At 54.4% G+C, this 19,747-nt stretch overlaps 1 protein-coding gene across 3 annotated transcripts in view; it reads left to right on the forward strand.

The window, feature by feature from the left end:
* The window catches only part of PCGF3 (polycomb group ring finger 3), a 54,749-nt gene that overhangs the window by 14,087 nt on the left and 20,915 nt on the right, over positions 1–19,747 (forward strand). The window contains exons 2-8 of one of the 3 annotated variants that reach the window (XM_060298833.1): positions 1,187–1,336; positions 1,673–1,825; positions 4,884–5,001; positions 6,260–6,356; positions 7,150–7,205; positions 16,904–17,014; positions 17,874–17,962. In XM_060298833.1, coding sequence (XP_060154816.1) covers positions 4,893–5,001; positions 6,260–6,356; positions 7,150–7,205; positions 16,904–17,014; positions 17,874–17,962 — 462 coding nt within the window. In that variant the 5' untranslated portion in view covers positions 1,187–1,336; positions 1,673–1,825; positions 4,884–4,892. The remainder of the gene's footprint in view (positions 1–1,186; positions 1,337–1,672; positions 1,826–4,883; positions 5,002–6,259; positions 6,357–7,149; positions 7,206–16,903; positions 17,015–17,873; positions 17,963–19,747) is intronic. The other 2 variants (XM_060298832.1, XM_060298834.1) reach the window with 2 other exon arrangements.

Genomic DNA, 19,747 nt, shown 5'->3' on the forward strand with positions numbered 1-19,747 from the left:
CACCCCACAGGGGCTCTGCTCTGCACCCCACAGGGGCTCTGGTCTCACCCCACAGGGGCTCTGCTCTGCACCCCACAGGGGCTCTGGTCTCACCCCACAGGGGCTCTGGTCTCACCCCACAGGGGTCCTGCTCTGCACCCCACAGGGGTCCTGGTCTGCACCCACGTTCGGGTCTCCTCTGTGTTCTCTTGTAAGTGCCTTTTAATCTCCCTGAGTAACTGACCCACTTCCTCCCTTTCTTCCTTTTTCTTGTAAAAGTTAATTGAGCTTTAAAGACTAGTTACTAAAGCATGCAGTTATGGGAAAACTTGGAGAGTAAAAGTGCTATAAGTTGGGTGTGATACGAATCACTTGAGTATCAGGCCTCTTGTCCCAGGTGTCTCTCGTGGTTTCGGGGCCCTGGTGCTTTCCACCCCTGCTTTTCAGAAGGGAGCAGCCCCCGGGCCCTGCCCCCTTCCCCCCGATGGGTGGGGAGACCTCGGGCTTCCATGAGGAGGGGGGGCATGGGCAGACGAGGGGGGGTCCACCGAGGTTCTGGACGCCCAGCCACCCCACCCCTCAGACCCCCGAGAGCAACTGGCGGCTCTCTGGTCCCGCAGCTCCCGTTGCCCCGAGTTGAGGCCAGGTCCTTCCAGGGGCCTTGTGCTACCGATTCAGTGCCGCCCTTCCGCTGCCCCTTGGTTGGCCTGCCACTCGTCCTAGCCCCTCACCTGTGCTTGCCTGTGCTCACCTGGCTGAGGCCCCAAGGCCCCACGCGAGCCTGCACGGGCCCGCTCCATCCCCACGCGCTGGTTTGTCTGTTGTCCGTGCTGGCCCCAGAGCCCGGCTCGAGCCTGTGGGCGTCCTCGTTCCGGGTCACTGAGTGAGCGGCCCGGGGGACTCCTTCACAGGGCGTGAGATGCGAACAGCATCACAGAAATTAAATAACACGGTTCGCTCTCGCCGGCGTCCCTGAGGCCCAGCCTCCCACTAGGTCACCCTGAAGCCCACCGCCTCCCCAGGAGCTTTCCAGGGCCCTTGTCCTGCTGTCGTGGTCCCCAGAGCACGTGGTGCAGCCGCTGCATGCCCCCAGCTCCCAGCAGCCCTGGGCCTCGGTGCCACCAGGCTGCCACCCAGACCTGCCCCTGTCTCCGTGGCCCGTGCCTTTACTGTCAGCCAGGCTTGTTTTTCTTTTGGTTGTTTTAAGCAGGTAAAGGAAGAGACCTGTTTACCTGAGCCGCCGAAGCTGCGGGTCCGGGGAGCCAGGCTCTGTGTGGACGGCACGTGTGGGTGACGCCTCGTCCCGTGTGTCTCCACAGGCTTCAGAATGTAGCGGAGGATCCGGCTGTGTGTACAGGTAAATGCGGCGTAAACTTCGATCTTCCTCTCCTTTCAGTGCATGTGAATTGATTACATTTACCTTGAATTACACCTTACGAGTCTGTTGTAGCCACAGAAAAGGTCAGTGCCTTGTAACGCCTTTAAAATTTAACGTGGGGCAGCTCCAGAGCGGATCAGGGCACAGTTATTTACACATATTCAAGTTTCCTCTTGATTAACGTTTCTGATCGACTCTGTCCCACTGTTTGCTACGTGGGACTCATCTAAAACTTCTAGCAAGACTGTAATTACAGGGCTGTGTGCGTCACATAAATGACACGAAATTGAATAGCAGGTCCCGTTTCTGTGCTAGAAAATGGAAAGACAGCGAGAGACACAAGGCAGGCACAGACGTGACGAGCCAGAGCGCGGAGGGCACGGCGGACGAGGAGTGACCGCGTTGCACCCGTAGCCGGAAGCGTCCGATGCAGAGGCAGCAGGAGGGGACAGACGGCCTCGCAAGGAGGTGGGAGATGCGGCCTTCTCCGGGCGGGCCTGCTGTCCCAGGAAGTGTCCGAGCTACTGCCTGGGCCCCGCAGTTGGCAGGGGAGCACGGGACCCAGAGCCTCGAGCCGCCATCCTTCTCTGTCTGGATGGGCGCCCACCTGGTGTCTGGTGTTGGGTGTCGGATGCTGTGCAGGGAGGCCTGGGGACCGTACCGCGGCGGTGGTGACCGTGAGCGTTGGCCCCTCACGACGGCAGCTACTTGTGTGCCTGGGGCCGGCATGGAGGCCCCGTGTGGGCAGAGCTGGCTGCCCAGGCCCCTTGGCAGGCGCTGCGCCTGGACAGCCTGGCCCCCTGTCTGGCCTTAGCTTTTACGACCCTGATGGCATTGCAGAGTGACCTCTCCCCTGGGGACTCGGGGTGGGGGACCCTCTGGCAGGAGTCCTGCCAGGGGTGCTGTGTCCTTCTCCGTGTGATGGTTGGCCGGTCCTCACCTGGGTGTCACCTGGTCACCCAGTCGGGGACCTCTAGGGGTTTCTCCTCTGAGGGTCCCGCCCTCCCTTGGGGCTGATGAGTGTTTGGTGGGGAGACGCTTGGAGCCTTTAGGAACCTTCACTTCCTTGGCGAAGTCTCGCTGCTGCTGACCACCCCCTGAGGATTCCTAAGCGAGTGGTCACTGCAGTTGTCCTGGGGCGGTGACCTTGCAGCCCTCCTTCCATTTATCAGCTCCCATTCTGCGAGGAAGGGTGTCCCTTGTCTGTCTGTCTGTCTGTGTAGCCTCATGGGCCTCTGTGTTATCCTGCCGTGGTAAGCAGTGATAGTAGTTGTTCCCTATCTGAGCACAGTGGGGCCCCAGGTCCTGCTATGCTCCTTGCCCAGCCCGGAGTTGGTTGCGTATCCAGGCAGCGCTGGCCCCTTGCGGCAGACGTGGTGTGGACACGCCAGGTCCTAGGGCTGCCCAGGAGTGGTCACTCCCGGGCCCTCCCAGCAGACAGAGCTGGGAGTGAGTGGGTGAGTCCACACTCGTGTGCATACACATGTGTACCTGTCTGCCTGGTTGCCACTAAGCACGAGTTCGCACTGACCCCAACCCCCGTCTGTGTGACTTTGGAGCTGGTTTTGGTTGTGATCTGGCTGTGGGTTGGTGACGTGTGTGAACAGCGCCCAGCGAGCCGAGGGCACAGCGCCGGGCTCGGTCGTGCCGGTGGTGGACGGCGCACCCTGGGCCTCGGCGTCCAGCGGGGACGTTGCCCAGTCAGTGCTCTCCCGTCTCTGCTTTGCTTCCCTTGGGAGTGACTAGGGTTTCTCTCTTTTAGATTATTTCCCATTACTTCCTGCTCCACGAGGCGTGTGGGCCCTTCTCCACGGAGCCGGTCCTAGTGGGTGCGAGTGGTCAGGCCGGGCCTGGCACAGCACGTGGTGACCATGACACCAGAGCGAGTGGGCCTCGCAGACGTGGGCTCGTTTCCCGTGGGTCGGCCCGTGGGGCGCCTGTGCGAAGCACCCCTTTTAGTCTCTCCTGACAGCTCAGAGCCCACTGCAGGGGCCGAGGGAGAGGTGTCTCTAGCGGGGACACGCGTCGGCTCGCGCCTGTGATCGAGGGGAGAGGAGAGGCTCGGGTGAGAACCGCGAGTGTTGCCGCACGTCTTACTCTCCGTGAATAAAGTCGTAGGGCGTTCTTGCTGGTTTACAGGCTCTCTCGCTTTATGGGTGAACTGAGCCTGGCAGCCTTGCTGGTTGCGTCAGTCTGCGCTGACAGGCTTTTCCACTGGGTTTCAGTGCAGGTGACGATTTAGTCTCCAGGGGGCCCCGCCCGCCCAGCCGTTTCCTTCCCTCTGCCTTCGGGCAACAGCGTTGAGCCGCGGGAGCCCGTGCGCCATGTGCGCTGTGGCTGCTGGGCGAGGCGGCACTGTCCAGCCTGCCGCCCACGCGGATGCGGAGGCCCTCCGTCTCCTGGAGCGTGGTCCTGTCTCTCTCTGCGGAGTTCTCTTGGTGATGCTTGTCTTGAAAATTCCCTGCATCCTGCACGGCGTCAGCATCCGGCGAGTCTCCTACTTGTACTGCAGGGAACCCCCAGGAATCTAGTGGCTGTGGCCACATGGGTGTCTGACCTGCCAGCCATGCAGGCCAGAGTCCAGAACGGGTCTCACGGGGCTAAAATCCAGGTGTGGGCAGGGCTGCTCCTCCCAGAGAGGCTCCTTCCAGCTCCTAGAAGCCCCCTCCCTGTTCACAGCCCACAGGCAGCTTCTCCTGTCTCCTCCGAGCCTCGTGCCCTCGTACGGGCCCTGTGGTGACACGAGGTCCCGCTGGGGCTTCCAGGGCCGTCTCCCGCCTCAGGGGCCTTTTGCCATGTGAGGTGACACACAGGTTTGGGGTAGGATGTGGTGTCTTTGGGACTGTTTCCCCTGCTGCACAGCATTGTATTGGGTCAGATGACAAGACCCTGCCCTCGTGAGCCTGTGGTCTGGCAGGAGAGCCAGGCAGAGCCACCCCAGCTCTGGAGGGCACCCGCCCACCGGCGCAGAGACGACGCGTCCACACTTCAGTGCACAGACGTTTGGACTTTTACGATGCCGTGTTGTGGGCTGTGCTTCCCAGGGTGGGGGGGGGGGCCTTAGCTGCTCCCATGTGGTCGGCTTTACAGAGGAACCAGAGCTCCAGAGAGACCACGTTTCCTTCTGCCTAGACCCAGCCTCAGCTCGGCCCACCTGCTCCCTGGCCTCTCCGCCCACTGCTCCACAAACCTCCCCTGCTTCGCGTCATCTCACCAGCTGGCCTCCGGGGTTCTGAGCAGGAAGAGAGGGCCCGGGGGCCCGGAAGGGGGAGAAGTGAGAAGCGGCAGCGTGACCGCGGCCCAGCGCTGCCCTGGGGCCAGGATGACCCAGTCCTCCAGGGGCGGCTGGGTGGTTGCCTGTCTCATGGTGGAAGCAGGGCCGCAGGGCGGGGACCTGGCCTCAGCCCTGCTCACTCTGAGCTCCTCCTGGACACACAGACTGTAGCTCGATTTCCGCTGAACCCAAACCTTTGATGAAACATCACACCGTTTCATGTATTAGTTAATACGTGTTTTTTTCTTGCAGAAGCCAAAGATGTTGACCAGAAAGATTAAACTCTGGGACATAAACGCCCACATCACCTGCCGCCTGTGCAGCGGGTATCTCATCGACGCGACCACGGTGACCGAGTGTCTGCACACGTGTATGTGCGGAAAATTCTAGAATGTGGCCTTAGCTGGGGGTGGGGGGGCACGGTGACTGCACACATGTATGTGCAGAATATTCTAGAACGTGGCCTTAGACAGCCGTGGGGGGGGAGCAGTGACTGAGTGCACACATGTATGTGCGGAATGTTCTAGAACGTGGCCTTAGACAGCCATGGGGGGGAGCAGTGACTGAGTGCACACATGTATGTGCGGAATGTTCTGTGTGCTCTTGATACTTTGGCTTTTTTTACCAAAAGCTTTTAGCTCAAGTACACAGCAGGACACAGCAGCAGGAGTACAGGAGATCTTGAAGATAAATGAGAAAAATTGTCTGAAGTTAAAACACTGTGGGTAATTTCAGTAGACATGTCACTTAAGAAAGCTGAATAAAAAGGAAAAATTAGGTATTTCGATATAACAACTAAACCGTTACGTGTGGTACGACAGAATATTCGTTTCTAGTGGGCAGAAATGCTTATTTTTGCCGTTTGCAAATGACTTCCTTAAACTCCGTAGACAGAGGAGTCTGCTCGTCTGCCGCTCAGGCCAGTGGGTGTTTGGAGGTCTGGACTTCGAGCTGGCGCTGACCTTGGGCGCGCCTTCCTTTAAGCCCCGCCGCCCTTGCCCCTGCCGAGCAGGCTGCAGCCTTCACCTGGAGGCTGGGTCCTCTTGTGCGGCCGGCCCAGGAGGCCGAGGGGCAGGCACTTCCTAAAGGAAAACGAATCCTCTAACACTGATGAGTTTTGATCCTGTATTTTTCAGTTTAGAAAATAAAATATTTGCCAGTTTTGACAGAATTTTTATTTTAAAGTTAATTGTATTTTAAGATATTGGCTGGCAGTATTTTATGTTACATTCAGCAAATTTTATCTCATTTTGTCCTACAAAGAAATCCGGTGATCTTTCAGGCTAACTTCTAGAATGTAACTATTCGCCCCTGTGGCGGAGCCCCTGTGGCGGAGCCCCTGTGACAGGACGTGAAGGCGCATCTGCGGCCCCCTCAGCTGCTCCTCCAGTTTCCCCTCCTGTTTCTGGGCCTCAGCTCTGTCCAGGGGCAGCTGATGCTCCTCCGTGGTGGTGGACCCGGGCGGCGGGCCTGTCACCAGTGTCCCGTTGTGGCCTCGGGGAGCCCTGCCGGGAGGAGCGGAGACCCCGCCGACGCGCTCCCTGACGTGCGCGCTCCCGTTCCCTCTGATGCGCGCCCCGCCCCTCTGGCGTGCGCACGCATCGCCCTGACGTGCGCGCTCCCTGCAGTCTGCCGGAGCTGCCTGGTGAAGTACCTGGAGGAGAACAACACGTGCCCCACGTGCAGGATCGTCATCCACCAGAGCCACCCCCTGCAGTACATCGGGTAAGCGGCCCGGGCCTCACCCCGAGCCTCGCGCCGCCCTGCTCGGCCGGCCGCCCAGTCGGTGCAGTTTCCGCCGAGGCGCTGGCCTGAGGCCCGGGGCAGATGGGGGCCGCCCTGCCAGGAGGGGCGGGGCTGAAGGAGGGGGCCGGCTGCACTTTGACCCCCGAGTTGAGGTGTGTCGTGGGAGGGAGAGGCCGCTCCCAGGTCAAGACCTAGGAACCAGCCAGCCCGATGTCAAGCCGTGTGGCAGCGGTTCTGCCCAGCGTCCTGTTCTTGTGGGTCGGACGAGCTTTCTGAGAAGCTGGTGGCTTTAGTAGCAAATTCGGAGGGTGTCGTGTCTGCTGGAGGCCAGCTGTGTTTTATGCTTCTGTGTGTGCGCACGCGCCACGCGTTCAGGTACACGGGAGCGTGAAAGGTATTTCTTGGCGCGGACCCTGGTCGGGAAAGTGTGAGAAACTCCCTTTGGCCTGGCACAGCCCAGGCTGCCTGATACCTGTTAGGACTTGAGAAGCCCAGCGGGCAGAGGGAGCTGGTCACCGAAGGATCTTGCCTGTGTCCTCCTCCTCATTTGAAATGTTCACAAGCATATAGAGCCCAAATTGAACAACGGGTTCCTTCCGGCCATGTGTCGCTTCTGCTAGCACAGACTTGTTCTGAAGTGCAAACTGGAAGCAAAATTCAACCAAAACTCCAAATTTGTGATTGTGGAGTTTATTATTGTTAAATGGAAAACGTTCGAGAATTAGACAATTGACGCTTCTGGCTAACCCACCTGTTCTGTTCTTTTTGCCAGTCATGACAGAACCATGCAAGATATTGTTTACAAATTGGTCCCAGGCCTCCAAGAAGGTAAGTGTCAGAGCATCCACCTGGACTTCTGCGTCCGCAGCACGGCCTTTGAGGGGCTTTTCTCTCCGGGGTCCTGGCTTTGGACGTCTCGCTCAGCCGGCCGGCCAGTCGGTGCAGGTTCCGCCGAGCCGCTGGCCTGGGGCCCGGGGCGGATGGGGGCCATGTGCTGGCCGGTTTCACCCATCATCACTCACACCTCCCACTTCGCTCAGGAGGCGCAGGGTAGCCTCTCGCTTGTGCCGCCTGGAGGTGAGGCCGGGAACCCTGTGTCAGTAAAGTTTAACTGGAGTTAAAGTCCAATCTGTGAGAGTTGAGAAGAAGTACTCTGTGGCACAAATATCCTGCAAGTGGAAGCGGCTGTTCTTTTTAAAACTTTTCTGCGGTTCTGAACACTGAGACTGTCCTGCCCTTGTTGAGGGGCAGTGACTGGGGGGGCGGGCGGGGACACAGGCCTCAGAAATCTGTTCAGTGTGAGCAGTGGCTGGTGAAGCACTGCCAGCTGATAAAAGCTAGGCACAACTTTCTTTCAAAGATAAGATACGTTAGCAATTCATTTGGGCAGTGTTTTCTCACTGCCGTGTTTCAGAAGAGGGTTATAATTTCAAGTACAGGCTTATTCAGTTAGGTCAGTGGATGTCACATCTGATCTTTAAGACACAACCTAGGGAGTGATATCGTTAAAGTCTTCTTTCATTGTTCATAGAATTCATTCATAAAAGAAGAGTTTAAATTTCTTGAGTAAATGTAGATAAAAACAATCATATTCGGACATTTGAAGGGTTTTCTAGTACTGGGGGAAGGCAAAGACCGCAGGAAAATAAAGTGCTGACACCGTTCAGAATCGTTGCAGGATATTTGCAGCGTGCAACAGGCAAGATCCCGTAAAGAACTCGATGTGTTTATGATCCAGGGCCAGGAGTTGTCAGCTTGTGGTGAAACCTGTTCACCTCCTTCCCCCGCCCTTCCTGTTGTTTCATCTGGAAACGTTGCCGTTCGTTCCCCAAAGAGAAGGATTTTTCTTCAAACTCGGAGCTACAGCACCTTTGTAAACCGAGATGACAGTACTGATTCCTTGTTGCATCAGGTCCTAGTGGGTGAGGCGTTCCCGTCTCTCGGGGTTTAGTTGGTCTCAGTCAAGGTCGACGCGGGTCCCCCCCCGGCCCCTCCTGTCTCCACGTTCCTGTGTGTGTGTGGGATCAAGAGGCCCTGTTGGACTCTGGCGCCTTCCAGTGTCACTCCACCCAGACGGGGCCCTCGCAGATGTGGTCCTGGCAGCCAGGTCCCGCAGAGCCCGTGAGGCCTGGAGGCAGCCAGGCCGCGCCCCCTGTTCCGTCACCCGCCTCCACTGATGGCAGGGAGGCCTCCATAAAGACACGCTCCCCGGCTTGGTTTCCCAAGATCCACTCTGTACAGAACAGCAGAACAAATGTGTGAAGTTTTCCTTTATTTGTTTACGGAAAATGAGCTGGTTTCCCAGCCGCTCCAGCCCCGATCAGATGGCTTTGAGCATTTACTGTTCTCAGGTTATTGCAGTTACTGTCCTTTTTGAAGTTCAAAGCCTCCTCATCTGTGGCTGGCGGGCTCTGCCTGCTTGGCTCCCTGGAGCCGGTCTGCAGGGTCTGGGCTCACCCCTGCGGGCGGTGGTGTCTCAGGCCAGCAGTCGGCGCGTGGGGAGCACAGTGACGCGTTCTCAGTGGAGCTTTGGCTTGTGAGGGAAGAGGGCGGGTGTAAGACTCTGCCGACTTCTGCCGAGCCTGTCCTGTGCACGCGTCCCCTCGTCCTCTCCACAGGCAGCCTGTAGCCGTGATCGCCACCCTGACGTGGAAGAACCGGAGGGATTCCAGAATTCCCCAAGTTCACACTAATGCCCAAGGCAGCCTGAGCTCTGCCCCCAGTCCAGGGTGCTTTCTGGGTAGGCAAATAATCCATTCCTCTGTTTTCTCAAACTTTCGGTCCTTTGTCGCTCTTTAAAAGATCGCTGTAGTGTCCAGGTCCGCAGCAGCGGGCTGTTTGCTGAACGTGGGCTGTCTGCAGGTTCTCTGGTTGGGGCCAGCTTGCAAAGCTGGTTTCTGAGCTGGGCCCTCTCCCGGGTCCTCCAGAGAGTCCGGAGCACGCTTCACCCGAGACCGAGCAGTGGCCCTGGGGGCCCGGGGTGTCCGGAGGATGCCCTCCTGCTCTGCAGCCCCTTCGAGCTGCCCACCCCGCGGCAGGGGCTTCACTTCCCGCATGCGTCCTCTCGCGAATTTGGGGAATAAAAAGTGGCTTGGCGTTCTGGATCCAGCCTGTGGCCGGTAGACTGTTCTTCTGTTCCCTTGTAGATGAAGCCTTTTAGGTGGAAGAGGAGTTTTTTAGTTGTCTCTTGTTTCTTTTTGTTTTTATAATTCAGAAAAGCCTGTTTTCCCCGAGGCAGCATCTGTACCTGTACACTTTATCGTGACCTGTTTTGTGTGACATGCCCTCGCGCAGCTGCAGCTGCTCCTCTCCGGGGTCTGCTGGGGCCCCTCCCGTTCATCCAGGCTCCTCTCCTGACCGACACTTCACGTGTGTCGTCTTTTGCTTTCACCTGGGGGAGGGGCGCGGTGAGTGTTCTGTTACGAACTTTGTGGACGTGGGTGAGTGCGTCTGTGGGCTTTATTCTGGAGCAGGGCTGCTCTGCATCTGCATCTCTTTGTCTTGCCTCTTCGCGCTGGCTGAGGCAGGAGCCGGCAAACCCCTTGCCGACCAGACCCGGCCCTGCCTGTTGCGTGCAGCCCCTGAGCCAAGGGTGTGTTTCACTTTTTTCTTTTTTTTTCACTGCGCTGGGTCCTCGCTGTGTTTGGCCGTGCACGGGCTCTTAGTTTCCCTGCGGCACGTGGGAGCTTAGTTCCTGGATCAGGGATCGAACCCGTGTCCCCTGCATTGGAAGGTGGATTCTTAACTACCGGACCACCAGGGAAGTCCCCACGTTTTTAAATAGTTGGAAAAAATCAAAAGAAAGAGAATATTTTGTGACATGAGAGTTTTGCGTTGAGATGTCTCCGTCCACGGATGGTTTGCTGGAACACAGCCCCGCTCATTCAGGGACGCACGTTTGTCTCACACTCGACGGCGGCTGGAGCATCTGCAGCAGGTGGACCAGCCCCGTCGGCACAAACGCTGTGGAGGCTGTATTACCAGCACCCACCGCATCGAGACAAGGGGAGAAGCGTCCAGCGTTTCAGCCATGGTGACGGGTGGGTGGATTTGTCCTTGGATTGTCATTGTCAGCCGGGGAAGCGTCCTGTTTATCTTGCGGTGACACTACATCTGTGTTAAAATAGAAAGTTATAAGATGTGTTGGCATCAGACTAAACACTCAGAGGAAAGCAACTTTTAGAAAGAATTGAAAATTTACAATGGAATGTCTCATCACAGCAGGATTTCTTCACAAAAATAAGAATAACCTATAAGGCTGCAATTAGAGTAGGTTTCTGGTTGGCTCATTTGTTGGTCACGGAAGGAAAATCACTTACTAGTGATAAGTTGGTTAAATGTTGTTTGATTGCAGCGGCTGAGGAAGTCTGTCCAGAGAAAGTGAGCCTGTTTGAGAACAGGAGCCGTGGCGGGAACCATCGCTCAGGGAGCTGACAGTTAGGGGCAACGCCAGCCCTCGGAAGCGAGGCGGGCAGTTTGAGTGGTTTTCCTCGGCTCCGGAGTCTCCGATCTGCGCAGTGTTTATTGGGTGCGTTTGACGCGACGGGCGAATGAGCCTCTGCGCAGAGTCCACGGGGCACAGCCGCAGGAGAGAGGGTTTTCCGGGAAGTTGAGAAGATGCTAATTCAGTACAGCCTGAAGTGGGCTCTGTTGAGGCGTGTCACAGCCGTGTTGGTGAACGTGTGTGGGGTCAGGGAAATGCTTGCTTGAACAAATTAACTAAACTGCGGAAACGTTAGGTTTTCAGTGAAAGCTCATCACGACGCTCATCAACCAGCAGCTACTTCGCAGAAGGTACTTGGATCTCTCGTATGTCCTGAACCAGTGGTGTCCACGGTGGAATCCATTCACGCTTTGGGACGTAATCATTTGTGTGAATTTTTGTCAGAGTTAAAAGCTGAGTACCCCGACTTCCCTTATCACAGCCGCACAATATTTTGATGCCTTGGCGGTGGTAAGTTTTTTGTTGCGTGTGTGTTTTTTTGTTTTTTGAGGTTTTTTGAGCTAAGGGCAGATTGAAGTTTTTCTGAATGAAAAGAAACACCTTTAACAACGTCACACCGAATGGCTTTGGAAATTTGCTTTTGTTAAAGACCTGATAATGTTCCTTGATGAATCCAGCCTAATGTCATAAGGAGAGCAATACTGAAATGCAAAACCTGCAACGTGGGAAGTTTTCAACAACTAACGTCTCTTGAATCGCAAGCCCCATCCAGCTGCCGTGCAGACGCCCCGGGCTGTCGGCAGCTCAAGGGGAGCGGAGGCCACCCCCTAGACTCACAGCAGACCTGTTTGCAGAGCCCCAGCAAACAGCTCTGGTGGAGTCCGGGGCCCGGTGCAGGTGAAGCAGCTTCCGTGTTTCAGAATCCATATAGCTGTGCAGTCGAGGGGCATCCGCCTGACCTCCACTGGGAAGTGATCAGTCTGTGGAACAAAGGCAAATCCCAAGAGAAGAATCTAATAGAATTCCCTCAGCGCCTTCTGAGTGACGACTGCTCTGGACTGAAGTCAGTATTTCTGTGTGCAAAGACATTTTCAAGGTGAAGTATGTAAGATCTCCTTACAGATGAACACGAGCGCTCAGTTTTGGCGCTAAGCAGCGCGCACTTTTTACCCCACTAAACAAACGTCATCCGCCGCCCGACAGGCGTCCATTCTTCTCGTTAGTGGCCGCACTGTAAAGTTCGTGCTCGGGTATTACTACTGTGTCTTTAACTTCGTGACTTCAGGTTTCTGGTGCCTCACCTAAGGAGCTTAGGAGTCTCCACTCGTCCCAGCGACAAGTAAAAGGCAGAACGCACTGAACAATCAGCCGTTCTTAGATTGTAAGAGAGGAGGGTGCAGGGCCAGCCGCTGCCCCCGAGATGGGGGACTGACCACAGACGCGGGGGCACACGGCTGCCTGCCACAGACTCAGGACTGGAAACGCCTGGGCAGGAGAGACTGGTCTGTGACTCAGGGGTCACTGAGGCTCCTGGTGGACAAGTCCAAGAGTTGAGACCTGCCCGGGGGCTGTCACAGCGGGCCTCGCGATGCTGTGAGGTTCGTCTCCGGGAACTCGACCAGGTTCCCCCAGCAGGGGAGGGGAAAGAAATGCCCCAAGCCCTGGGCACATCTGAAGAAGACCTGACCTCTGGGGACCCAGTTAACCACAACCGTGCCTGCTGGGCTATTAACAGAGCAAAACTGGCCTGGGGGCAGGAAAGACCCAACTTCAGCCACCTTGTCCCGCCCGAGTGGGGAGGAACACCTGAGAAGCACGAGCGAGGTTCACAGTCCAGAGGCCCAGGCTCGCCGAGGACAACCGTGGTCAAGGCTGTGGGGTGTCCCGTCCCCGCCACCTCACCACGACAGCACTGAGGCCTGTTCACAGCAGTGCCTTTTACCCAGTGTCATGTCCAGCTAACAAGAAAAAAACGACGAGTCATGCTAAAAGGCAAAAAACAGAATCTGAAGAGATGGAACACACATCAGAACCAGACATGGCAGGGATGTTGGAATTATCAGACCGGGACTTAAGACAACTGTGGTCAACGTGCTGAGGGCTCTAATGGATAAAGTAGACAGCATGCAGGACATAAGGGGAATGTGAGCAGAGAGGTGGAAATCCTAAGGAAGAGCCGAAAAGAAACGCCAGAGATCAGAGCCCTGCAGCAGAAATGAAGGTTGCCTTTGACGGGCTGATTAGAGTGGACACGGCTGAGGAAGGAACCTCTGAGCGAAAGGACATCTCGACAGAGTCCCTGAAAACCCAAAAGCAAAGGGAAAAGCCTGTAAAGAACAGAACAGAACATCTAAGGCCTGTGGGGCAAAGGTGTAACACAATGGGGAATCCAGAAGGAGAAGAGAGGGAAGAACAGAAGAAATACTGAAACATTTTAACTGAGAATTTCCCCAAATCAATGTCAGACACCAAACCACAGATCCAGGAAGCCCAGAGAACACCCAGCAGGACAAATGCCAGAGTAATTACACCTGGGCATGTCGGTTTCAACGTACAGAAAGTCAAAGATAAAGAAAAAAGTCCCGAAAGGAGCTGGAGGGGAGGGGTACACTTTACCTACAGGGGAACTGAGATAAGAATCACATCTGACCTCTCCTTAGAAACCTTGCAAGCAAAGAGTGAAGCGACATATTTACAGTGTTGAGAGAAAAACCAGCAGCCCAGGATTCTGTACCCTGAGAAATTATCCTCCAGAAGTGAGGAGAAATACTTTCTCAGACAAAGAGAAATTGGGGGAATTTGTTGCCAGTAAACTTGCCTTCTAGAGATGTTGTTAGAAGAAGTTCTTTAGAAAGAAGGAAAACGATAAAGGTCGGAAACTCAGATCTACTAAGGAAAGGAAGAGCATCAAAGAAGAAATAAGTGAAGGTAAAATAAAGACGCCTAACTTTCTTGTTCCTCATTTATCTAACAGATAACAGTTTGTTCAAGATGATAATGGCAGCAATGCACCGATATGTACGCCTGTGTACGTATTGTATTGAACATGTATCTACTTCAGTTTCCTCTGTAAAAATTCTGTTCTCTCTTCTGTTACGTAAGTACTGATGAAATGTCTCGGTTTTGATGTTCAGCTTACAGAGCCCCAGATATTCGCTGTCTGTGCTTCACAGCAGCGTCTGCCAGCCCCGGGCTAGAACTCTGTGACGTGGGACCCGTCCTGTTCCTGACCCCGGGGAGGTGCTCAGTCTCTGGCCCGCAAGCCTGAGGTCGGCTGCAGGCTCCCGCGTGCCCTTCATCAGGCGCGGCTGCTGTTTGTCAGGGGTGGATGTTGGATTCCATCAGATGCTGCTTCTGCACCTGTTGTGATGATCCCGAGGTTTGTGGTGCAGTGGAGTACATGTGCCCAGGGCGGTGTTACTTTTTATAAGCCTTTCCTCCCTCCCCGAACTCACAGCATCCTAGTCTTACCACTGTCATAACTTTCACCCCAAGATGAGGTCATGTTCTGTCTATAATGTTCTCATAACAGTTTGTTGTAGAGCTGCCCCGCATCCGTAAATATGATCTGTGTCATCTTTTCTGTTGGCTGCAAAGTATCCACTGAATAAATGGCCCACTCTCTTACCCCAGCGTAGCAGATAAGTTAGATTTATCTTGCGTGGCAGCTGTCAGTAGTGGATGATAGTGGTATCTCCAGTGTGGTGTTGAGAAGGGTTCTGAGGCTCTGTGGCCCTGTCTGGAAATGTCTTCTGGGACAGAATGAGTCTGGCGGGGAGTCAACTCTTCTTTTTTTTTTAATAAATTTCATTTTATTTATTTAATTTTTGGCTGCATTGGGTCTTCGCTGCTGCGTGCGGGCTTTCTCTAGTTGTGGTGAGCGGGGGCTACTCTTCGTTGCAGTGCGCGGGCTTCTCATTGCAGTGGCTTCCCTTGTTGTGGAGCACGGGCTCTAGGCGTGCGGGCTTCAGTAGTTGTGGCACTCGGGCTCCGTAGTTGTGGCTTGCGAGCTCTAGAGTGCAGGCTCAGTAGTTGTGGCACACGGGCCTAGTTGCTCCGCGGCATGTGGGATCCTCCTGGACCAGGGCTCGAACCCACGTCCCCTGCATTAGCAGGCGGATTCTTAACCACTGCGCCACCAGTGAAGCCCCGGGAGTCAGCTCTTCTGATTGGCCCAGTCCACGTTGTCAGACACTTGGCATTTAGGTTGTTTCTGATACTTCACTGTTGCAAATAAGGTTTTATCTTCTTATGCCCTTACCGGGTTATTTCCTTGGGATCCATCACTAGCAGTAGGGACTTTTGGGTCAGCAGTTAAGTTTTAAAATATTTTTTATGTATATGCCGAGGTACTTTCCTGAAAAGTTATCCCAGTTGACATTTCTACACCTGTGTATATCTGACATTGAGTATTGTTATTTTTCAATCCTTTTTCATTCTTGTAGGTGAAAATTAAAGAAATGGAAATTAAAACCAGGTACAGGCAGACCTCGGAAATACCACAGGTTCGGTTTCAGACCGTCGCAGTAAAGCGAATGTCGCAATAAAGTGAATCACACAGATCATACACAAGTGCATGTAAAAAAGTTATGTTTACACTATACTGTGGCCTATTAAATGTGCAATAGCATTATGCCTAAAGAGCAATATACATCTTTTAATTAAAAATACAAAACAAAAAAACAATTAAAATAGTAACATCAAAGATCACTGATCACAGAGACCATAACAAATAGAACAATAATGGAAAAGTTTGACGTACTTCGAGAATTACCAAAACGGGACCCAAAGTGAGCAGATGCTGTTGGAAAAAGGTGCCGACAGACTCGCTTGACGCAGGGCGGCCACAGACCCTCACTGCGTCCCGAGTGCAGTGTCTGCCCGTGTGTGAAGCGGCATCCTGTCCACCTGTCAGGTGAGGAGTCCCTCTTCGCGTTCATCAGGGGGGCTGTTACCTGCAGACCCCGCCCTCCCTGAAGGACAGACAGGAACGGGCTCCCACCACCAGCAGTGCGTTTCAGGGCTTCATTCCTCTGCCGGCATTTCTGTGACTGTTTAAGGGAAATGTTTCCTTTCAAGCTGATCCCAGATTTACAGACTCGTGGTTTCGCCGTCTTTGGTTCCAACGCCCCCGGCTCTGGGCTGGCCTGCGCTCACCAGTTCAGTTCTGAGAGGCCTCCCTCTTTCCGTCCGAGTCCGCTGCCTCACACTTTTAGTTTTTCCTGCACAATCAGATATTTTGGAGTGTCTGTGTGGGTCCAGGAAGCGACCAAGGCATGTTCCTGGCCCTTGCGGAGCTCGTGGTGTTTAGGCGAGACAGACGTGCAGGGGGGAGGTACCACCGAGCTTTCCTTGGTCACCTGCACATAAATCTTTTTCACAGCGTGACTTACACGTTATTGGTTTGAGCAGCTTAGGTTTAAATTTCCTTTGCTACCTCCCGTGTGGCCCTGGGCGGTGACCGTTGCTTCGTTACGTGCATGTGAACTGTACATCAGTAGCCACCTTGTGTCACGGAGTCGGCCCTTCCCAGGAATGTGCGAGGGTCCAGCCTGGACCAGCTGTCCTCTCGCCGCCCGGCCCAGTCCCCACTCAGTGGTTGGAGACCGACGGCCAGGGCAGGAGGCCGCGTGGTGCCCGTCGTCCCCGTTCAGTAGGGACCCTTCCCCTGTGGTGGGCGGCTCCGTGCCTCCAGGACTCAGCGAGCTGTGACCGCCAGCCAGAGACGCCAGGGAGTACTGGTTCCCCCCGTCGGGCACACCTAGGGGCGGCCACAGCGGCGGTGGGGACGGCAGCCCTGCCTGGGAGGGGCCCGCGGGGCTGTGAACGCGCATCCGGAGAACCGGCCGTGCCCCCACTTGGGGGGCTCAGGCCCCGACCCGGGACGCGCCCCACGGCCCACAGCTGGTAGCTGCTCCAAAATTTGAGGGGGCACGGTCCAAAGCTGTTATCTTCTCACGAGTAGAAGCCTTCAGACTTTTAATCCAAGCCTTCAGTTTTCTTCATGTGATATTTGTGAGCAGAATTTTAATGTGATCCATTGCCTACTTAAGATTAAGGATTATATATTAATTTTTAATAGCGGAAATGAGAAAACAGAGGGAATTCTACCACAAATTAGGCCTGGAAGTGCCTGGAGACATCAAGGGGGAGACCTGTTCTGCGAAACAGCACCTAGATTCCCATCGAAATGGTGAGTGAGCTGGGTTTTATTTGCTAGACCTTTTGCTAAGAGCCCCTTGTGTCCCTCCACTCCCCACACAAGTCCTTGACAGAGGTGTGGGCAGGCGTCAGTGTCACTTAGGTGGTGCTGAGAAATGGCGTCTCCGACCGAGGGGTTACGTGGTGGGCCAGTGAGAGGAAGCCTGAGGGGGTACCCGAAGGTGCCTGGAGGTGGGGTGTGGAGGGAGCACGGGCATGCAGACGGCGGGCCTCCCAGGGCTCTTCTCCCGGCTTTGTCTGTTTTCTCACAGAATGGCCAAACTCCACTTTGGCTATGACGTAAAATTAATGGTGCTTTAGAATCTGTACGTATCATAACAACTTATTTGAATCTTTGACGCCGTGGACCACACAGATTCCGAAACCCCTTTAGTCCGCCGTGTGCTTTTCTAACATCGTGAGCAGCAGGCAGAGGCTTGGCTGTCGGCCTGGGAAGCGGGGGCTGCAGACTGTGCGAGCTCGGGGCCCCCGGGGAGGCGAGGCCAAGAGGCAGCTAGGGAGCCAGGAATCCCGCCTTTCCCTAGGTGGGGTCTTAACATTTAAAGCCGTGCCGGAACAGTGAGAGTTCGGGGATGGCTCGCTGCCTGGCGTAGTTGAGGCGCGAGGCGTCGGTGGTGCTGGGCTGGTGGGGCGCCTCTGCCCGCACACGTGCCACTGGCCCCGAGGGCGCAGCACGTAAAGCACCGTGGAGAGCAGCGCTCCCTCAGCTCTCACGTGTGCAAACTCTTAATACAGTGGGTTTTTATAGCGTTCAAGTGTACGGTAGAGTTAAAAAACAACGGTTTAACACGTTGGATTCAAGACCCAGTATTTTCTGTTTTTGCTAAAAGGAGAAACCAAAGCGGATGACAGTTCGAACAAAGAAGCGGCAGAAGAGAAGCAGGAGGAGGACGGCGACTACCACAGGAGCGACGAGCAGGTGGGCGCTGCCTCGGCCCCCGCCCTCCCAGGGCCGCTTCTCGTTTAACAAAGAAGGAGGCCGAGGGCGACAGGCAGTACAGACGTTAAAACGTCAGCAACTTTCTTAGTTTTTCCTTCCAATTCCTTCCTTTACTTACCTTTCTTTCCTTTTTTTTGGCCGTGCCGCGTGGCTTGTGGGATCTTAGTTCCCCGACCAGGCCAGGGATCGAACCGGGGCCTTTGGCAGGGAGAGCACCAAATCCTAACCACTGGACTACCGGGGAATTCCCATTCCCTTCTTTTTTTAATTGCCAAAGTAATGCATACTCACTGTGGAACATTTTAGGTATAAAAAGTTTAAAGTTCAGCCTCCACCCCCCGTGGGTATCTTCAGCTCCCCCCGACCCCAACCCCGGGTTGTCCTGTGGAGAATGTGGGGCAGGCATCTTCCATGCAAAGTAAGGTGAGAATGTAACCTTGAGGGCGCTATTCATATGTCACTTACTACATTATCAGATGAAAAAAGGAAAACTAAGTCATCACAGTGATGCTACAAAAGAGTTTGATAAAATCCCGTATCCACGTCTGTGGGTCTTTTTATTAGGGTACCTTGACTCGACAGCTACGGCAGTCGTCACACTTCATGATGGAACAGAGGTGTCTCGTGAGTGTCGGAGCAAGAAAATGTCCCTTCTCAGCTGTCACTCAGCATGAGTTGGGGGATCCAGCCCAAATAGGAGACGGGAGAACGTGAGCCGGGCGCGCCGTGGCTCTCAGATTACACGTCTTGTGACGTGGCACCTCGGACAGCGCAGGGAAACTGTTCGTTCGGGTGATGGGACCAGTGTGTCATAGTCAGACGCTGTGGGCGGCCTTGTTCACATAACTAATAAAAAGGCTGAGGCCGCCTAACGAGAAGTGTGTGAGGCTGAAACAAAGACACGCTCTTCTTATGGGAGAACGTAAGAGAAAACCGAATGGTTGGATGTTTCTGGATGGAAAGTTGGTGTCGGGTTCTCCCCAAATTAATCTCCGTGGTTGTGACTTTAACCGTTTATTATGAATAGGAATTTAACCAGTGGCTTCTGAGCCTCATCTGGGAGAGGAAAAGCTCGGGAATAGCCACGAAAACTTAGGGCCATTGGCTGTGTCAGGGTATACGTGTAGCACAGCCACCCACACACACTTACGCAGACGGACACCTCGGGAGACACTGCGGTTCGGGGCCAGACCGCTATATAACACAAGTTGTGAATTTTGGGGGTTTCCCAGTGCATATAAAAGTTATGTTTCCACCGTGCAGTAGTATGTTTAGTGTGTAGTTTCGTCATGTCTAAAGAACAACGTACATTGCTTAATTAAAAGATATTTTATTGCTAAAACTTGGTCATCATCTGGCAACACAGGGCTGCCACAAATCTTCAGTTCATAAAAAACACAGTATCTGCAAAGCACAATAAAGCAAGGTCTGCTTATATCCACCTTTCTATATATACATACATATTCTAATCAGTGCATATATATTTAATAAGTAAAACATGAGGATGTGTACACTTATATTTATTAAAGACGTAATTAAATAGTGTGGTTTAGGTATAAGAACAGAATAACGGAACCTTAATTTTCCAGTTTATATGCTTGTGTTGCTAAAACATTTCCACAAGCATCACAGGAGTAGAAGCGCGTCTGTGTGGAATGCTGGGTGTGCTCAGATGCGTTTCACGTGAATGGAGAGAAGAATAAACATTGGGGTGAAGGACGCCCCTCTGGGGCCCGCGTGTCCCCTCTCCTGGGCTCTGATGAG

The sequence above is a fragment of the Globicephala melas genome, chromosome 5 (genome assembly GCF_963455315.2).
Source record: "Globicephala melas chromosome 5, mGloMel1.2, whole genome shotgun sequence".
Lineage (NCBI taxonomy): Eukaryota > Metazoa > Chordata > Mammalia > Artiodactyla > Delphinidae > Globicephala > Globicephala melas.